Source organism: Lycium barbarum, chromosome 2 (genome assembly GCF_019175385.1).
Source record: "Lycium barbarum isolate Lr01 chromosome 2, ASM1917538v2, whole genome shotgun sequence".
In the NCBI taxonomy this organism is placed as follows: domain Eukaryota; kingdom Viridiplantae; phylum Streptophyta; class Magnoliopsida; order Solanales; family Solanaceae; genus Lycium; species Lycium barbarum.
The window spans coordinates 138,107,005-138,125,356 of NC_083338.1; the positions used below are offsets into that span (position 1 = coordinate 138,107,005).

Genomic DNA, 18,352 nt, shown 5'->3' on the forward strand with positions numbered 1-18,352 from the left:
CTTCGCCATTGTGATTTTTTATTATTTAATAATTTGTACAAAGACGTGTAGTAAATTTGGTAATCTCATGTGATATGCCACTACATGCAACATTATCATGTCACTTACGTGTTCATTAGGAGTCACTTTTGTCATCTTCTTTTTTTCATTTAGTGTCCGGTATTCGCATTGAAAGCCGATTATATACGGATTTGGGCGGCGTAGGGCTCATTCGGAGAAGCACTCTCTACCAAGCATTTTTCCATAACATGGCTCGAACCAAAACCTATGGACAAGGAAGGAGCAGACCCATCCGCTGCATCACATCCTTTGATGGCCACTTCTCATATATTGTAAGTTCATCTGTGCATAGAGGTTACGTTTATGAGAAAATTTTATACAAATCTGAAGATTTTCGTGAAAGACTCTAGATTCTTACGGATTTGCTAGAAAGGTTTTTGAAACCTTTTAGCCTTGCAAAGAAATTTGGAGAAAATTCGTACCTTTTAAAATATAAAAATTTGCACACTAGCCTTAATTAAGAGACTAGTATAGAAAGAGGCTGGAGGGCCATTAATTTTGTAACTCCAAACCATTCAACTTTCGAGTTAGCAAATTTCTATTGTTTTCCTCATCTAGCATTCTCTTTGCATTCTTGAATATAGTAAAGTTGGCTTGCATAACAAGAAGCATGAACAAATCTGCAAGATCATGATCGAGTTACCAAGTGTTCATAGTGCAAAATGACGTTTGGAGTTAGAGAACTAAAATCAAAACGTTAGGGATAGTCCCGATGGGAATGTTGGGTATTCAAACTTCTTCTCCAATTAGAGCTTTTAAAGGACAAAGTATAATTATTTTACAAGGATGAAAATATAATTTCAAAAGAGAAAAAGACAGTAAAAGACTAAGTGGTTGGTAAATGTGGTTGTGATTTAATGCCTTATAGTTTTTCATTTGTCCTCTATTTATGATTGTCGGGTGTTTAGGGTGTAAACTGACATTTAGTTCGTCGGTTAATATTTTGAATTGAATTATATTTTCTGAAATAATAAAACACATATATCCTTCGGATATTATGTCTGTATATTTTTAAGAAAATAGATATGAATATTTCCGCCTAATTTTGTTTTCATCACTTGGACACACGGCGTAAATATCTCAAGAAAAAAATAAATAGCAACAAGTAGTTACCAATTACCAAACTTTTACTCGTTGCACTTTTTAGTGATGGCCAATGGATGCGTGTGGGATTAAAGGCAATGAGGCTAATCATGTATTAATGAATTTATTTTGGTTAATGGAGTTCATAAAGTACCAAAAGTTGGGCCAGGCCATGTTTGCCTTTTTGTATTGCTAAGCCAATCAGCTCCCCAAATTTCGGAACCAATGTATGTGGACTAGTCTATCATAAGATTTGATGCTTCATGAACCGTAACAAGAATAGTGGCAAAAATCATTTACAATTTCTTATCCTTATCAATCCACATTTCCTTATTTATTTTTTCCCCTTTGTTTTTTGTGAAGAGGTGGCAGAAAAAATTCAATAACCTTTATCGGTAAAGTTTTTGAATAAACACATCTTTGCGTAATGTACAATCGAGACGTGTATGACAAATCGTTATCATCACAAAATGTGACCTTCCGTAGTTTTCATGGATGCATAAGTATAATTAATCCCAACATAATATATGGTTCGTAAAAAGATTATTTAATGTTGAATTTCAAAGAAAGTACTTGAAAGTAGAAATTGTTTAAAATATGAATGTGACTAGAAAAAGAGTTCAAAAAAAATTCAAAAAAAAACAATATTGATTTACTTGAAATACTATTCAAGTAAGTTGTTCAATATTTTACCATAATTTCAAATGGTTGATTTCATAACAGGTCAGCGAATTTTCATAAAATACTATTTTGTCTATCTTTCAAAGACATTGCCCTATTGTTAAAAAAAAAAAAAAAAAAAAAAAAAAATTTAGAACTTAGAGGACCCAAATAAATTACTCATGATTCTCCTTTCTTTGGAAATCTTTCTTCTCATTTGGCTAGTTTATGCCGAAATACTATTAAGTTGTAAAACAAACCTATCAAAACTAGTACACAAATAAAATTTACTGTCCCAATTTTTCTACTTCTAGCACAAGTTTTTTGGTATATTTCAACCCTTAAATAATAATAGTCGTGGTTTCACATGCTTCCCCAATTTTTCTACTTCTACCAGGCATATTCAAGCTTTTATTTTCGTACCTAACAAGTCAAAATGGTAGCAACTTCGTGAAACATGAAAATGAACTCTGTACTAACCACTAAACAAAAACAAGGCCGTAATAAAAGGAGAATATTGTTTATATCAACAAAGAAAACGTTATAAAGCGAAAATGCAAGTGGACCTATTGCTTGCCTACAGCAGACAAAGAACCTGTGATAAGACCTTATCTCTCTACTTTATTTTAAAATAAAAAAACATTCAGTGGAAAAATTTTCATACAACTTGATTGATTTCTTTTGACTTTTTCTTTTTTGTATTAAAAAAAATGGAACGTGTTCGAATGAACCAAATTGCACTTCAAAGCAAGCACTTGGTATCTGTAAATTGGAAAAGACTTCTTTTTCCCTTTCTAAATATTTGAATATACTCCATTCATTTATTTAAAATGTAAGTTGTCATCATTTCTACTAGCCGCTAAGCTTATTTTCCTCCCAAAAGTACTTATTTTTTTAATAAGTGCTTATTTTAAAAAAAGTGAGGTGTTTGGCCAAGCTTTTCAGAGAAAATAATTGTTTTTGAGGAGTAGCAGAAGCAGTTTTTCAGAAGCTAAAAAAAATAGCTTTTGTCCAAAAGCACTTTTTTGAAAAGTACTTTTGAGAAAAATACACATAGAAGCACTTTTTAAAAGTTTGGTCAAACACTAATTGCTGCTCAAAAGTACTTTTTAAATTAATTGGCCAAACACAAACTGCTTTTGGCCAAATGTACTTTTTTGAAAAATACTTTTGAAAAAAATATTTTTTAAAATAAGTCGTTTTTAGAAGCTTGGCCAAACAGGCTATACGTCAAAGAACTCCTAAAACTAACTCCTCTGTCCCAAAACGTGTTGCTTTAGTAAAAAAAGTTTGTCCTAAAATAAGTGTTGCTTTACTAATTCAAGACAAAATATAATAACTCTTTCCAAGTGTACTCTTATATTGAAGAACTATTTCTTCTTAATACATAATGCTCAATTTTAAGAAAAAACATTTATTAAAATAGGGCTAATTTAGCAAATTATATCTTGTATTTATCGTTCTTCTTAATGGACATAAAATAAGCTAAAGCTACGGTTATTTTTGGACGGAGGGAGTATGAGACTTAAGATAAATGTATAGCATGATTGAAACATATTTGTTAACTAATTGACATTTTCTATATAGGTATTTATTTCAATTTTGTATCTTATCTTTTGCTAAGTTTATGTAGACAAGTTTTTTATTCTCCAGTACAAGCAGAAGAATACGTTTAATAGTACATTTTGTATTTTTGAACTAAACAATAACATTGGAGTTTGTCATTTATTTGCAACTACTTTCTTGTTAAGAGAAATCTTACACCGTGTAGATAATTTTACACTTTTCATCTCATTTTTGAACTATAAGAGAGAAAATAATTAATAATAAAAGAAAAGAAAAAAGAAAGAAGAGTGAAGGTCTGAATAGAGCAGGGTTCGATTGATTTCTTCTTTAATTTGAAAAAACTGTAGATAAGAAAGAAAAAAAAAAGGTCTTCAGAGACACGGATATATGACGCGATTTGTGCAGTGGAAAAATTAAAGCTTTTCTTTTTTGTATTTTTCATAATCTTTTATGCCAAATAGGATTTTTCGTTTCGTTTACAAAACTAAAACCAACTTGAAAATTTCATAATTCACAATGTACACGTTTTATTCCTTTATATATGGGTTTTCCCTGCATTGATCGTATAACTTTTTTTATACTATTTGATAGATAATGAAAATGACCTATAATAATCAGTAATACTTCAATTAAAATTTGATATGATAACTTAAGAATATAATTATAATAATCTGAACAAGCCAAACGACCTCTAAGTGATTTATTATGAAAACAAAGTTAAAAGTTATTTTATTCATCATTCACAATAAATTGTACTATTAGAATTCATCCTAATAAAAATAAAAAACAAACAATTTCAGCTAACTGCCTAACATAAAAAATCTAGAACAGCCAAAATTGTGAATGAAACATCACAATCAAATTAGATTTACCAGAATCAGTTGGTCTCTCCAAATTTAGAACAAGATTTACTCCTCCGTTTACTTTTATTTATCCACTATACCAAAAATAAATTTTTACTTTTACTTGTCACTTTTAGCATATCAAGAGAAGATAATTTTTTTTCCTATTTTACCCATAGTATTAATTACTCTTTTCAAATTATCTTTCAAGACCATTAAAAATATGCATTAATTAATATGAATATCATGGTAAATTACACACTTTATTTATTACTCACTCCGGATCAAAAAAAGAGTTCACTTAGGCATTTGCACACCCCTTAAGAAAATACTAACTCCCAGATAAAAATAAGTAATTTGACTAAACTACCCCTAATTAAATAGATATTGAAATTTGATCATATAACACATAATAGGGGCAAATATGAAAAAACAAGATTAATTCTTTCTTAATTTGCTAAGTGAACTCTTTTTTTTATCCAAAAAAAAATATTAAGTGGACTCTTTTTTTATTCGGATGGAGCATTTCTTAAAAAGCGTTTAAAGTCCTAGTTGACAAGTAAAAGTGATCGGAGAGAGTACTTACATTGATACGGCTCTTCAAATCTGCTAAAAGCTGCTCTTAAATGTTTGAGGAGTGGGCGTTCGGTTTTTCGGTTCGGTTTTATCAAACTTCAGTTTTGGCTATTTCGGGTTCGGTTTTTTGAAGGTGGACACCGAACACCGAACCAAACTAGATCGATTCGGTTCTTTCGGTTTCGGTTTTTTAAAGTTCGGTTTGGTTCGGTTTCGGTTTTTTCAATTCCGTTTTTTTGATATGATATTAGAAGCGATTCCCTTGACACTAATTCATATTCTCAAAAGCAATAAAACATAAAACTGATAAATTGAAATCAAAATCAAACAAACAGGATATACAAGAATAGAAAACTATAACAATGATATAGGATTACTAAGTGTTATATACATACCGTAAGAATAATTAAGAAAACACATAAAGGACATACATTAATCCTAAAGACACATCCTAGTTGCCTTCCTTAACATATTTGATTTTCTCAACTGAATTAGAAAATTAGGGATACAAATGCAAAAGAGGGCTTGTTACAATTGAGTTTTTTTTTGTTTTAAACTTAATGGGCCTGGACTATTTTAATTTTTTTGGGTAATGTATTAAATTTCGATGTGTGTTCGGTTTTTCGGTTCGGTTTTATCAAACTTCGGTTCGGCTATTTCGATTTCGGTTTTTTGAAGGTGGACACCAAGCACCGAACCAAACTAGTTCGGTTCGGTTCGATTTGTTGAAGTTTCAATTCGATTCGATTTTTCAATTTTTAGTATTTATGCCCAGCCCTACGTTTGACCTCACGAATACCGTTGTTGAATTTCTCAAACACCGTACGGAACAACACCGTTTTTTTCATGGCCTTTTCGTTATCAAAACCTATCCACGTGGAATAGTAGTGGAGTTGTTACCTGTCAAGTTGGTACCACAAACCATAGTTCTTCGCCACGTGGTTCTGGGACCCATAAAAAGATTCTGATTTAAAGATTGAAAAAAGTTTTGAGTGGTATTTGTTCCTAATTATTCGTATTAATAATTCTGGTCTTTATTTATTTCCTTTTGGTACGTTTCCGTGATTATTGTCATATTGTATCTACACTGTACTATATTTTAATCTCTAGTCAATTTCTTGCTAGGTTTTTTTTTAATTTCACCAAAATTTGTCTGTCTTGTATTATTTAAAAGTTGGATATTAAAGCTGAACAGAGGTGGAGGCAGTGGCGAATCTAGGATATTCTCTGAGAGGTTTCAAAAAATAAAAATATAGTACTCGTGGCTTGAACTTGAAACCTCAAGATAAATTTTAAACACCCTCAACCACTGAATCAACCCATACTTTTGTGTTCAGGGTGTTAAAAATTTATATATGTACATAAAACATATAAAAATACCTTATATATACAGTGTAATTTTTTGTCGAAGGCGTTCAGGTGAACGCACTTAATGGGCTGTAGATCCGCCCCAGGGTGGAGGTAGCTAAAGGTTAAACCAAATCCAGCATTTTTGATATATATATATATATATATATATATATATATATATATATATATATATATATATATATATATGTGTGTGTGTGTGTGTGTGAACTCCAAATAAATAATTTCAAAAGTATGATAGATTCAATAATATATTAATAAATATTGAACTCCAAATAATTAATTTCAAAAGTATAATAGATTCAACAATAAAACTTTAAAGGTCGAATGCAATAAATTTAAATTTTGGATCGGCTTCTGTACGTGTATATATATATATATATATATAAAGTTGACAAAGAATAAAATAAAAACTCATGACAACAACATACCCAATGAAATCCCACAATGTGGGGTCTGGGGAGAGTAAAGTGCACACAGACCTTATCCCTACTTCGGAAGATAGAGTAGTTGTTTCCGAAAAACCCTTGGCTCAAGAGAAAACATGATGAGAAAAGGTCAGATAAGCACAAGCAGTTCCAAGCAATATACGAAAGTGAAAAAGCCATGATAAAGCAGTCTAGAAAAAAGAAGCAGTAGCTACCACAAATAAATAAGATAATCGAAGTACAAGAAACAACATATAGTAGCAAGAATCAAAGGACAATAAACTATAGATCAAAACTGCGACTACTAGTACGAAGGGATACGCGAGACTGCCTATTAGCATTCTCCCTAATTTGAGTCCTCCATAACCTCCTATCTAAGGTCATGATGTCCTATCTAAGAACCTCTCCCCAGTACCTCTTCGACCTAACTCTACCTCTTCTGAAAGCCAACCTCTCACACCTCCGCACTGGGGCATCTGTGTCTCTCCTCTTCACATGCCCAAACCATCTCAGTCTAGCTTCCCGCATCTTGTCCTCCACCGATGCCACTCCCACCTTATCTCAAATATCTTCATTCCTAATCCTCTCTCGCATGGTGTGCCCACACATCCATTGCAGTATTTTCATTTCGACAACTTTAATTTCATCTTTTGGACGTGAGAGTTCTTGGTTGCCCAACACTCTGCCCCATACAACAAAGTCGGTCTCACTACCACTTTGTAGAACTTGCCTTTAAGTTTTGGTGGCACCTTCTTATCACACAGCCCTCCTGAAGCGAGCCTCCATTTCATCCACCCTGCACCAATACGATGTGTGACATCATTGTCAATATCCCCATTTCCTTGTATTATAGACCCAAGATACTTGAAAAAATAAAAACTCATGACAAAGGTAGAAAATATGAATAAAAATCTATCTCTTATAAATTTCATTAATCTTAAATCTTTATACAGCCACATAAACAAAGTACTAGATTCATTCTACAAATAAAGTATTACACTTTTATTAAAACTAAGAATCTGAATATTCTACTAAATCATACCTCCTCCTGCAACTAAATAATTAATTATTCTAGAAAACTATAGCAGTAACAGTTGGAACATCCAACACTAATATCACTTTAAATTTTATATCATTACATATGAGTTATTTAGAGGTATTTAGAGATAATATAAATACTTTTTTTGAACTCTGCAAAAAAACTTACCAAATTACAACTTGAAATTTTCATTTAGCATGTTGCAACTTGAAATTTATTACGCCTTGAGTTTCGCTAGAGTTGGACAAAATTAATAAGTCATTCTAATTAGTAAAGGTACTCAATGGTCATGATAATAGATTTTGAGTTCTTATCTTCTATCTGGTAGCGAATATTTTATATATGTGTCACGACCCAATCGGAGGGTCATGACGGGAACCCGGAGCTAACCTACTGAGCACCTCTTAGCATACTTCTCATAATCATATCTAGGTGAGCCACATGGCTAACTCATAATTACCACAAACTGAAGAGACACAAGTTCAATCGAACATATGCATGTCTATATAAACATCATCAACTATGCCCAGATGTACAAGCCGACAAGGCTGCCAAAAATGATATACAAAAGTATGAACCGATAAGGTTATAGAGCATCTAACTAAATACATCCGTGTACGAGCCTCTATAAGGAGTGCATAACATCATAAAGACGGGACAGGACCCCGCCATGCCCAAATATATACACAAAAGAATAATACCACTAACTGTAGCTCCGAAGTAAATGGAGCGCTCCTGTGCAATCGCTAATGAAGCACCTAGGGATCTGATCCGTCTCCCTGCCTATCTGCAGGCATGAACGTAGCGTCTACAAGCAAAAAAGACGTCAGTACGAATAATGTACTGAGTATGTAAGGCGTGAACAACAACATAATGAAAATGTGGAAGAAACATGAGATAGGAGAAGTAACATGTACATCTGATTGCCTCTTAAGGCGGATATCATGCATGCTTAGCTTTTTTTTTTAAAAAAAAAAACACTTTCATACATATATAATATAAATGTTAATGTTGCGAAACGTGCAGTCCAATCCATATATCATACCATCCCGCGTCCGGGATAATATCATAACCTGCCCACTGCAGTGGTGTGCACATCTACGTGCCTGCCCGGCCGACTATAGCACAACGTGGTGTGAGAAAATACATACATATATATATAAAGCATGCATGAGAGCCCAAATAAAACGTTACAACTCTATCGGAATGACGTAAAGTCGGTATACCTCCGATTTTCTATTATGGAATCATCATCATCGCCATATCTCACCTTGAAAGAACAACTTCCATAAGATGAGATCAACAACAATGAATAAAACCAATAATCATGGAACAAGCTCAATAACATCATGAGAACATCAAGAACTATAAGCTTTGGTATCTCTAGAAATAGAATCATCATCATCATCATCATCATAGAGAACATTTATCAACAATATCATGAGAATCTTGAGAATCATGAGCTTCTAGCATTTCTAGGAATAGGGATATTATCGATATCATGTGTAGGTTCACAACAAAGGAATCATGCCTTGAGAAAGAAAGAGTTGGCCTTAACATACCTTTACGTCTCCTTAATTACTTAACGCTCTCCTTCCAAGCTCACAAATCTACATTCAAGAGGATTCATACTAAGGTTAAGTCTTGAAAACACTCATAAGTTCAAACTAGTGTAATTCACGAGCTAGCAGAATTTGAGCAGCACTTCCCCTATTTTATCAACTTCCACCATATTCCAAAACAACTCCCAAACAATAATATTAACATCAACAATACCATAGTCAAGGAATTATATTCAAATTAATCTTAACTCAATCCAAAATCTCCTTTCAAATTCACTTCATAGTCATCAACTTCAATTCAATACTTTCTTTGATTCTTTTCCTTCCAAGAGTTACTAAACCTTTAAGCCAACTCAATCATATAAATAAGATGGAGAACATACCTTATAATAGAGGAAATTCACCTCACTCAACTTCTCCCAAGATCAAGTTCATCACAACATTGAAGAGAAGCAAGAACAATCATCTTCCATGGATTATCTTGAGGTTTTGGTGTTTGATCTTCTCTTTTAATGGTGTGGAAGGTTTTGGAATGTTATAGAACCTTCAAGAACTCTCTTAAAATATGGGGAGAAGAGTGTGGAAAGTGGGTGTGAAGAATGGGGTCTCTTGGAACTTAAAAAGGTTTTAAACCGCCTCACCGACTTGAGTTTGCGGTCGAGATGCGGCCTAGCATACTCAGTATGCGACCGCATCTCACTCAACATAGTGAGGATAGTGCTAAGGCAGTGTGCACCTCAAAGTAGGTGAGTTTGCAGCCAATATGCTGCACATCATACTAAGTATGTGGCCGCATATTGCCCCAAATTTCCTGATTTCGCGAAAATGCGTTCTTTTCGATTCGTTTGACCTCCAATACTTATGAAACCTTCTTGGCACTTGTATAAAACTTCACTAACCATCTAAGGAGCCCTATAACTCCACCTCAAGGTAATGCTAAGCAATGCATAGCTCAATGACACGAAATCTTCCCAAAAACATGACACCAATCCTAACCTTCAATGAATTTACTTCCGCCGATTCATTTAACTCCGAAACCTTAAGGTACATACTTAAAATTATTAGATACCCTCCTTAACCTTGTAAGGGCTTCATATCCACTTTAGGCTTACGTTATTTTACTTATAATGCAAACGACATGAAATTTCTAAGGTGTAACAATATATTTTCTGGTATTTAGAAAAAGAACATATCATTTTCAAAAGTATAACAACTTGTGCTGATTAACAAAATTTACTAATACAAAAGATGTTAATAGCGGTGGTTGGATATTAAAGAATTTGAAAGTGGACAAAGATGTTTTGGAGTAACTCGGTATTACGTTACCATTTGCCAGCAGAGGTAAGTAAATCACTTTCATTTACCAACAAAGGTTGTGGTGTAGTGACTGGTATTACTTCATCCTTAATCAAGAGGTCTCGAATTCGAGCTCCCTTGGGTACGGAGTCACCATTGTTAGGGAGTGCTTTGCCCCCCAATGTGGGACTACCTGAAACGAATCAGAATTTAGTTGAGCCCTAATATGGATACCGAACACTGGATGGAAAACAAAAAAAAAAAAATCACTTCGATTTAAACAACGCCCAGCAAATAACCAATCTTATTTAACGCAACTTAAGGTTTTCAGCTTTTAAGTCTCACATTTACTCCCGCCGTCTCAATTTATCCGACATATTTTTCTTTTTAGTCTATCGCAAAAAGAACATCTTTCTATAATTGAAAACAACTTCATTTTAAAATTTCCCTTTTACCCTTAGTAAATTATTTATAACCACACAAATATATAAGATTTGTTTTATACCATAAATATTAAAAATCTTTATTTCTTTCTTACATTTTGTGCCTAATCAAAATAATGTCACATAAATTGAGACGAAAGGATGCCTTTTTCTTGTTGGTCATCCATCTTGGATACAATTTCGAAGCCTAATCCATTCCAGGGTTTCGGCTTCTGATCCGAGAGCATTTTACCATCCAAAGTCCGACACGATTCAAGTTAGATCTTTTAAACCATGGTCCAAAGATTTTTTTTTTCCGACCAAATTGAAAATTTTATGAAGAAAATGGTAGATCACAAATTTAAAATTTTATATGTTTTTGCAAATTTTAGATGACAAATCTAATATGTTGTTTATAAGGTCCAATAACATATGAACAACCATTAAATCCAAATCCAGTATCATCCGAAAGAATAATTTCTATATACATACAAATTTTTAAAATAGGATAAATTTAAATCGTGACTAAAAAAGAGATATTTGTGTAAATCAACCGATGTAAAAGATACGTGCGGCGTTGGTTTGATTTGATATGTAGTAGGACACATTTTTTCCTGAAAATATCTCTCTTTTAAGAGAATATATTTTGTGGCATCTAGTACAGTAACATCTCCAAGGTAAATGTTTTCCTCCAAAGGGAAAAAAGATATTTTGTTAACGAAAGTCATTTTCCAACTATCCTAAACTAAACACATTTTTTTTTAAAAAAGAATGCTAAATACTTTTTGCACAAAAAGTAAAAACGATTTGTCGTATGCAGCAGCAGCATCATCATCATGTTGTGTGGCCGCAGGTCATTGTTGCCTCAGACACCGTGTATTTTGCGTGTATGTTCATCTCTCTCTCTCTCTCTCTCTTCCTATTTCCAGTCTCTTCTAACCTTCGCTTGGTTCTCACTCACCTCTTCTATCTAACAAAAAAATACCCAATTCTCTTTTCTTGACTCCCTTTTGACAAAGACTCTCTCTTTACTCCCTGAAATAATTATTTTGACCCCAATTCTTGATCCTCATTGGATTCGTCGAACTCACAGCCTGGCGTACTTTTTCTTTGAGAGGTACAATTTTGATTGATACCACCTATGAATTTTGTCTCTCTTTTTTCTTTTAATTCTTTCTTGGTTTTCGTTTGTAATGTATTCAAAACTCTCTTTACTCTGTTAAGATTCCAGTTTTTTTTTCTTTCTGTTTTTTACTTTCCCTTTTTCAGATTTCCTAGGTTGTTGTCAGCTCATATGTAAGGATCTCTTAGTTTTTTATCCTTTTTCTTTCTTGCTTACTACTCACACGTTTTCTTTTTTCAAACTGCTTTGAAATATTTTTACTTGAGCCAAAGATCTATCTAAAACAGCCTCTTTACCTCCCAACGTAACGGTAAGATTTGCGTACACTTTACCTCATCATTGAAATTATGCTGGTTATATTGTTGTTGTCTTTCTTGTTTACTAACACCGAGGTTGCTAATGGACTTTTTTAAGGCAAACCCCTTATGTTTTTATTGTTTGTGCAGAGTCATATAGTCAGAATTTATTTATTTGAATGAGGTTCTGGAATTTTCATTCTCATGGGTGTTGTTTTTTCTTTCCAGGGGAATTTTGGTGAAGCTTCTGGAGAGAAGCAGAAGTAGTTAACACTCTGGCCAACACTCGAGTGAAGTCCTCTCCCTCTTTTGGTGAATGGGATAGGGTTGAGGCCAGAAGGAGGATACTTCTTGGAGTTTCACTTCTTCATTATCTTTCTTCTTCTCCATATTTGTCTAATTGGGCTCTTTCATTGCTTTGGCGTTTGCCTATTGATTACGGCTAATTTGCCATCTACTAAAGCTGCTGCTTTTTTCAAGATTCCATCTTTTTGTAATTCTGTGTAAGCTTTTTTTCTTGACATGTGAATTGTAAACTTTCAAAGATCAAAACTTATTTTTTTGTGTGGGGTTGAAAGATTAGTTGGAAAGGAGGAGCTAACAAATTGGAAGAAAGAATTTGATTTTCAGAGTGAAAGAAAATGGCAATTTGCAACTGCTTTTGTGGTCCAGTAGGGAGAAGCAGGAAAGATAAGGTGGGTACCATTTTTTCAATTCAGCTCTTCTTTTCTTTGAGCATGCATGTTATTTTTGTGATTTTTCATCTGATCTCTATGTTTTGTTCATTTTTAGGGAGATAAGAGAGTTCCAAGAACTGCTGATGAGCCTGTACTAGTTGAAAGTTCTGTAAAATCTACTGCTAAAACAGATGACTCGAAATCGTCTTCCTTTGTTGTTCCTTTACCTTTTGGGGGTTCTAGCAAGGTAATGAATCATGAAAGTCCTGTTAAGGGAGATACAGAAGAGGTGGCTTATGAAGGAGAAGATGAGCATGATGAAAGCTTGTCCATGAAGAGGGACAACTCTGATTTTGATCTGCAAGCACGCGGTGATCAATCATTCAACGAAGAGATTAATCGTAATTGCTCATTTGAAAGTGAAATGAATGACCAGGATCATAACAAATCTGAGGAGATTGTGAAAAGTGGACACATTAGTGATCCGGGATTTGGTAAAGTAGAACCTTGGGCTTCGCCAAGGCTTCAGCGCTCATGCTCCGATTTAGCAATGAGGGATATGCTCACTAAATTGAGTGAGCAGTTATCACTCTCTAAGTCTAAATCTTTTGATGAGATGCAGAGATTAGCTGAGAAAATGACTTTAGGAAGTCCAACTAATTCTGTGTTGACGCATCGTAGTGCTGACAGAGTTATGTTGAAGAAGCATTCTTCAACCCAACTCCTACCATCCAGAAGTCGGAAACTGTGGTGGAAACTATTTCTATGGAGCCATAGGAACCTACAAGGAACAGGTGCTATCCAGCAACTACCAATCCTTCCTAAGACGGCTCTAAACCAGCAGGGCGGGTACTGCTCGGATACACTAGAACTAGGGAAAGGCATGGACTTGAACAAAGGGCGCCGTGATAAAGGCAAGGAGGTTTTGGATGACTTCCAAGGAGGAGTAAGTGGGTTTTGGCCACAAAATCAGTGGGTTGCTTTCCCCGAAGAATCCTCTAGGTTTATGAGAATCAATGAATGGGTGAATGAACTTCCTAGTCATCCACCATGCTTAATTGATGAACATGATCATGTTGAAGATGAGGTTGAAGCTAGTAAATCACCAGCAAGAAGCTCATCTCTCATCAGTCCACATCCGAATATAAATGTCCGGGAAGAGGTTGCACATGCTAACACAGTCATCCGTTCTCTCAATTCTTCCTCAACGGTTGCTCACATCGCAGGCACTGGTCTGAAAGTTATCCCTGCCATGTCGCACTTATCTAGCCTTCGATCTGTCAATTTATCAGGCAACTTCATTGGTATGTAATCAAAGGACAATTAGTACTAAACTAATTTAAGGCTACAGGAAATGGTCATAGAAAGCCCCATTAACACAATTTATGTTTCCTACTGTAATGCAGTTCAAATAACTCCAGGATCACTACCAAAGGGTCTTCATGTTCTCAATTTATCAAGGAACAAGATTCACACAATTGAAGGACTCAGAGAATTGACACGTCTGCGCGTGCTTGACCTAAGTTACAACAGAATCTCTCGAATTGGACAAGGTATGTGGTTTCCTTAGACCTTCCACCAAAGGATAAAATGTCTTGTTTTGGCGACTGGCAATATATGTGACTTTGGCTTATCAAATTGCATCCAGGTTTGTCAAATTGTACGCTCATCAAAGAGCTCTACCTGGCTGGTAATAAAGTAAGTGATATAGAGGGGTTGCACAGACTTCTGAAGCTGACTGTTCTAGACTTGAGCTTCAACAAGATAACAACAACTAAAGCGCTTGGTCAGCTAGTGGCAAACTATAACTCTCTGCTGGCTCTGAATCTATTGGGAAATCCAATTCAGATCAATATAAGTGATGACCAACTGCGAAAGGCAGTTCGCAGTCTGCTTCCAAAGCTAGCTTTCTTAAACAAACAGCCTGTTAATTCACAAAAGGCACGAGAGGTAGGAACAGAAGCAGTTGCAAAAGCAGCATTGGGCAATAGCACTCGGGGCACTCATAGAAGAGCAATCAGGAAAGTTAGCACCGGAGCTTCTTCATCTTCAAGTGTGTATAGGAGCAGCGCTAGTGTTGCTCAGAAGAGCAGGCATAGGCTAAGAAGCCGAGCTCAACATCAGTCTTCCAAGGCAAAGTGATCTGCTTTAGCATCTCCTTGTTCCAAAATGTTTCATGCTTTCGGACAGTGCAACCCGAGAAAGCATGGTTTCAGTGTGTTTCGATTTTGTTTTATCTATTTTTATTTGTTCTTCAAATTAGGAGGTTCTTCCTCATTCTGCATTGTATTCAGCAGGAAGTCTTGTTTGAAATCCAGCTACTTGTGGCTTTCTATGATTGTTCAATTTGGCGTGTTTTTCCATATTAATTTGCACCGTTATAAACATACTTTGCCTTCTGTTTCTGGTTGATATTGAATCTTGTGTTAAATCTTTTTGATCTTTCGTGGAGTATAGCTTTGGATCTACTAACTTCTAGGAAATATCTTGCTGGCAGATAGTGAGTAAAAGCAGAAATATCTATGCCAGAAATGCTTCACAGGCAGGAGTTATACAATGCAAATAGTGGAGTTATGCTCCTTTAAGGGGCTGATTTGTTGTGATTGGATAGAACATATGATAGGTAATGCAAATGTTAAATTAAAATTTGACTAATTCATTTCTTTTTTAGTTTAACCATCCGCACAACTTCGATTTGTATCACGTGAAGGGTACACAAATGGTGGCGTAAGTGTTTCCTATGAAGAACTGTTTATTCTTAGAGCTCGAACTCGAAATTTCAGGTTTAGTGTATATATATTTCATCCATCCCAAACATAATTGATTATAGGTGAAATGAAACAAAAATATCTGGTTCGAGACAGGTCAATAAAACGTGTAATAACCAAAATGATCGCTATAATGTCTTTTTCAGCACGCTAACTATGTCCCACCATGAATTTAACATTTTAGGATCGGATGGCCCCTTGATCACTCCTAATAGTGGGTGGCTTGCCCAGCAGTGAGCTGGTCACGGAAAAGAAAACACTATACCCAAACAGTAGTAAATTTGAGGTTTAGCAGTTGGAAGCAGGGGAGGAGCCAGTGAGGGCCAACATCCGAACCCTTTCGGCGAAAAATTACATTGTATATACAAGATGAAAATTATTTTTTATGTATATATAATAGATATTAAATCCCCTTGGCTTCTTCGTTTGACTACTTCTTTATATATTTGAACCCTTTTAATTAAAATTCTGGCTCCGTCACTGGTTGGAAGTTCAATTTCTGAAGCTATAATAAACAAGAAACTAAAATCATTAACCTTTACTAAAGAAAGCAAAAAACTTCCCAGTTCCCGTAAGGGAAAAAAGAAAAAGAAAAAGAAGAGAAGAATCTTTGACTTAAAAGAGGAGAGACAATCCAAAAATGCATCGTGCTCTTTCGGTGAAAGGTCAAAATCTCAAGTGTTTGAGAAAAAGTTCTTTTGAGCTACACAAGCATGATTCTTGTAGTCATAAATTTCCGACGTTTGTGTGGACTGAAATTTTCAATTATAACCAATAAAATTGAGACGTATTAGCTTGGAAAGTTGAATAATCTTTTGACAAAATTGACAACGCATTGCTGGATTAATAGGGCCAAGAGCATCACGAAACTGATAAACCATATGCTTTAAAAATGCTTGTTATAGAATCTTCCACACCTTCTATTGATTAGGAATTAGGATATTTAGGAGATAAATAGAATAAAGGTAATATCCTCAAACAGCCAAGCAATTCACAAGGCTGATTCTGTCTATTTTTGGGCTATCTTTTTCCAAATGAAAGACCAATGGATAAACACGAATTGAACAATCAATACCCACTATTTTTTGACAGATAAATAAACAGAATTTTTCTTTAATGGTCCCTTTAATAGATATCACCATCTTTAGCAAGAATGTGCTCTGGCTTCATAGCAATAACAAGGGCTCTGATCTCTTGACATAAATTCCAAAGAGAACAAAAGTTGGTTGTCACTGGAGTACGTCTTTGTAAAAATGAAGTTAATACTTAGTTGTGCTGATAATTTGAAAAGAGGGATATAATATAGATGAACCACCTAAATGCAAAGGCAAAGTGGTGAAGCCTAGTCCGTGGTCGCCTCTTTATTTTATTTTTTATCAGTAGTCTATGGTAGCTTATCATCAAAGGCCAATCCTAATCAAAGATGATATTTTTGGGTAAGGTAATTTTAATACCAACAAGGTACTACAAAAGTACAATAGGAGGAGTACAAGTTTACCATTACGACTTTAGCCAAAGAGAACCAAAAAATCAAAAAGGTGACATCTTCTAGCATACTACCTTCACACCAAAAGTATAAATTCTGCAAACATCTATTCTTTACAAAAGAAATGTGTTGTTTCATTCCTTCAACTTATCTCTTATTCCTCTCCAACCAAATAGTCCACAAATGAAATATTCCTGTCCAACCAAATAGTCCAGATGATGTATAAAAAGTCTTCCGTATCTGCTTTGCTTCAGTCTTCTTTTGTCTTGGCAGGCCAATTTACTTTTACCTTGATATATTTCTCATTGAGTTATGTATTCCAGATGAGTGCAATGAACATTGATTTAATAATTCATAATTTACCCCATGTCTTCACAAAATATGCATATTATATCAGCTCTGACCCCCACCCTATAGCTATCCAAAGAACCAAGTGAAAATAGAGGAAGTAAATGAAGATATCACAATTGAATGTACAAGATAAACAGTGGGAAAAGGACTGAGCAAAGTTGTAACTTTCATGAAGATAGAGAGAAATGGAGTCGTAGTTAAACTAAATTCAGAACCAGTTATTCAAACTTCTCAAATAATAGTAGAGAAATTACTGAATACTATCTTATACAATGAAATGCAATAGTCTTCTACATTATATTTCTTCTTCTGATAAATAATTTTTTACATTGTGAACGCTATAGTGCTCTACATTTTGGAGAAAATTACGGCCAAATACATAAGCGCCACCTAAAGTTGGCACAATTTTTCATTTAGACACTTAAAGTTAGTTTTGTCCCTATTAGACACTCCAAATTCGTCTCAAGTGTGCCAAATAGACACAACTGTAGTGTTCTATTATTCCTTGATGCATCTTTTTTTCTTCCTTCAAATAACGGTAGTGTCAAAATCAACTTGTGTGCAATGAGTTCATTGTACAGTATTTTCCCTTGATGTATTTCTCAATGAGTCGTATAATTCTTTTTTCAGATGAGTGCAATGTATATTATACCATAATTTACCTTGTCTTCACAAAATATGCATATTATACCAGGTCAGACCACCATCCTAGCTATGAAAGAACCAAAGTGAAAATAGAGATATTAGCC

The 18,352-nt window shown here is 34.5% G+C and overlaps 1 protein-coding gene across 5 annotated transcripts; it reads left to right on the top strand.

Annotated features, from left to right (window-relative positions):
- The first annotated feature begins 11,774 nt into the window (after positions 1–11,774).
- Positions 11,775–15,410, top strand: LOC132627523 (uncharacterized). Of its 5 annotated transcripts, none has more exons than XM_060342911.1 (6): positions 11,775–12,019; positions 12,550–12,824; positions 12,905–13,016; positions 13,114–14,302; positions 14,405–14,551; positions 14,647–15,410. In XM_060342911.1, exons 3-6 carry the CDS (start codon positions 12,963–12,965, stop codon positions 15,138–15,140), a joined length of 1,884 nt encoding a protein of 627 aa, XP_060198894.1. In that variant the 5' UTR covers positions 11,775–12,019; positions 12,550–12,824; positions 12,905–12,962; the 3' UTR covers positions 15,141–15,410. The 5 variants fall into 5 exon arrangements, with proteins under 5 accessions (XP_060198894.1, XP_060198895.1, XP_060198891.1 ...); XM_060342912.1 differs by having other exon boundaries at positions 12,952–13,016; XM_060342908.1 differs by having other exon boundaries at positions 12,550–13,016.
- The last annotated feature ends 2,942 nt before the right edge of the window (positions 15,411–18,352 follow it).

Coding starts and splice junctions, on each gene's coding strand:
- LOC132627523 (XM_060342908.1), top strand. CDS start 12,963: ATGGCAATTTGCAACTGCTTTTGTGGTCCAGTAGGGAGAAGCAGGAAA. Junction 13,017..13,113: donor GGAGAAGCAGGAAAGATAAG/GTGGGTACCATT, acceptor GTTCATTTTTAG/GGAGATAAGAGAGTTCCAAG. Junction 14,552..14,646: donor AATCTCTCGAATTGGACAAG/GTATGTGGTTTC, acceptor AATTGCATCCAG/GTTTGTCAAATTGTACGCTC.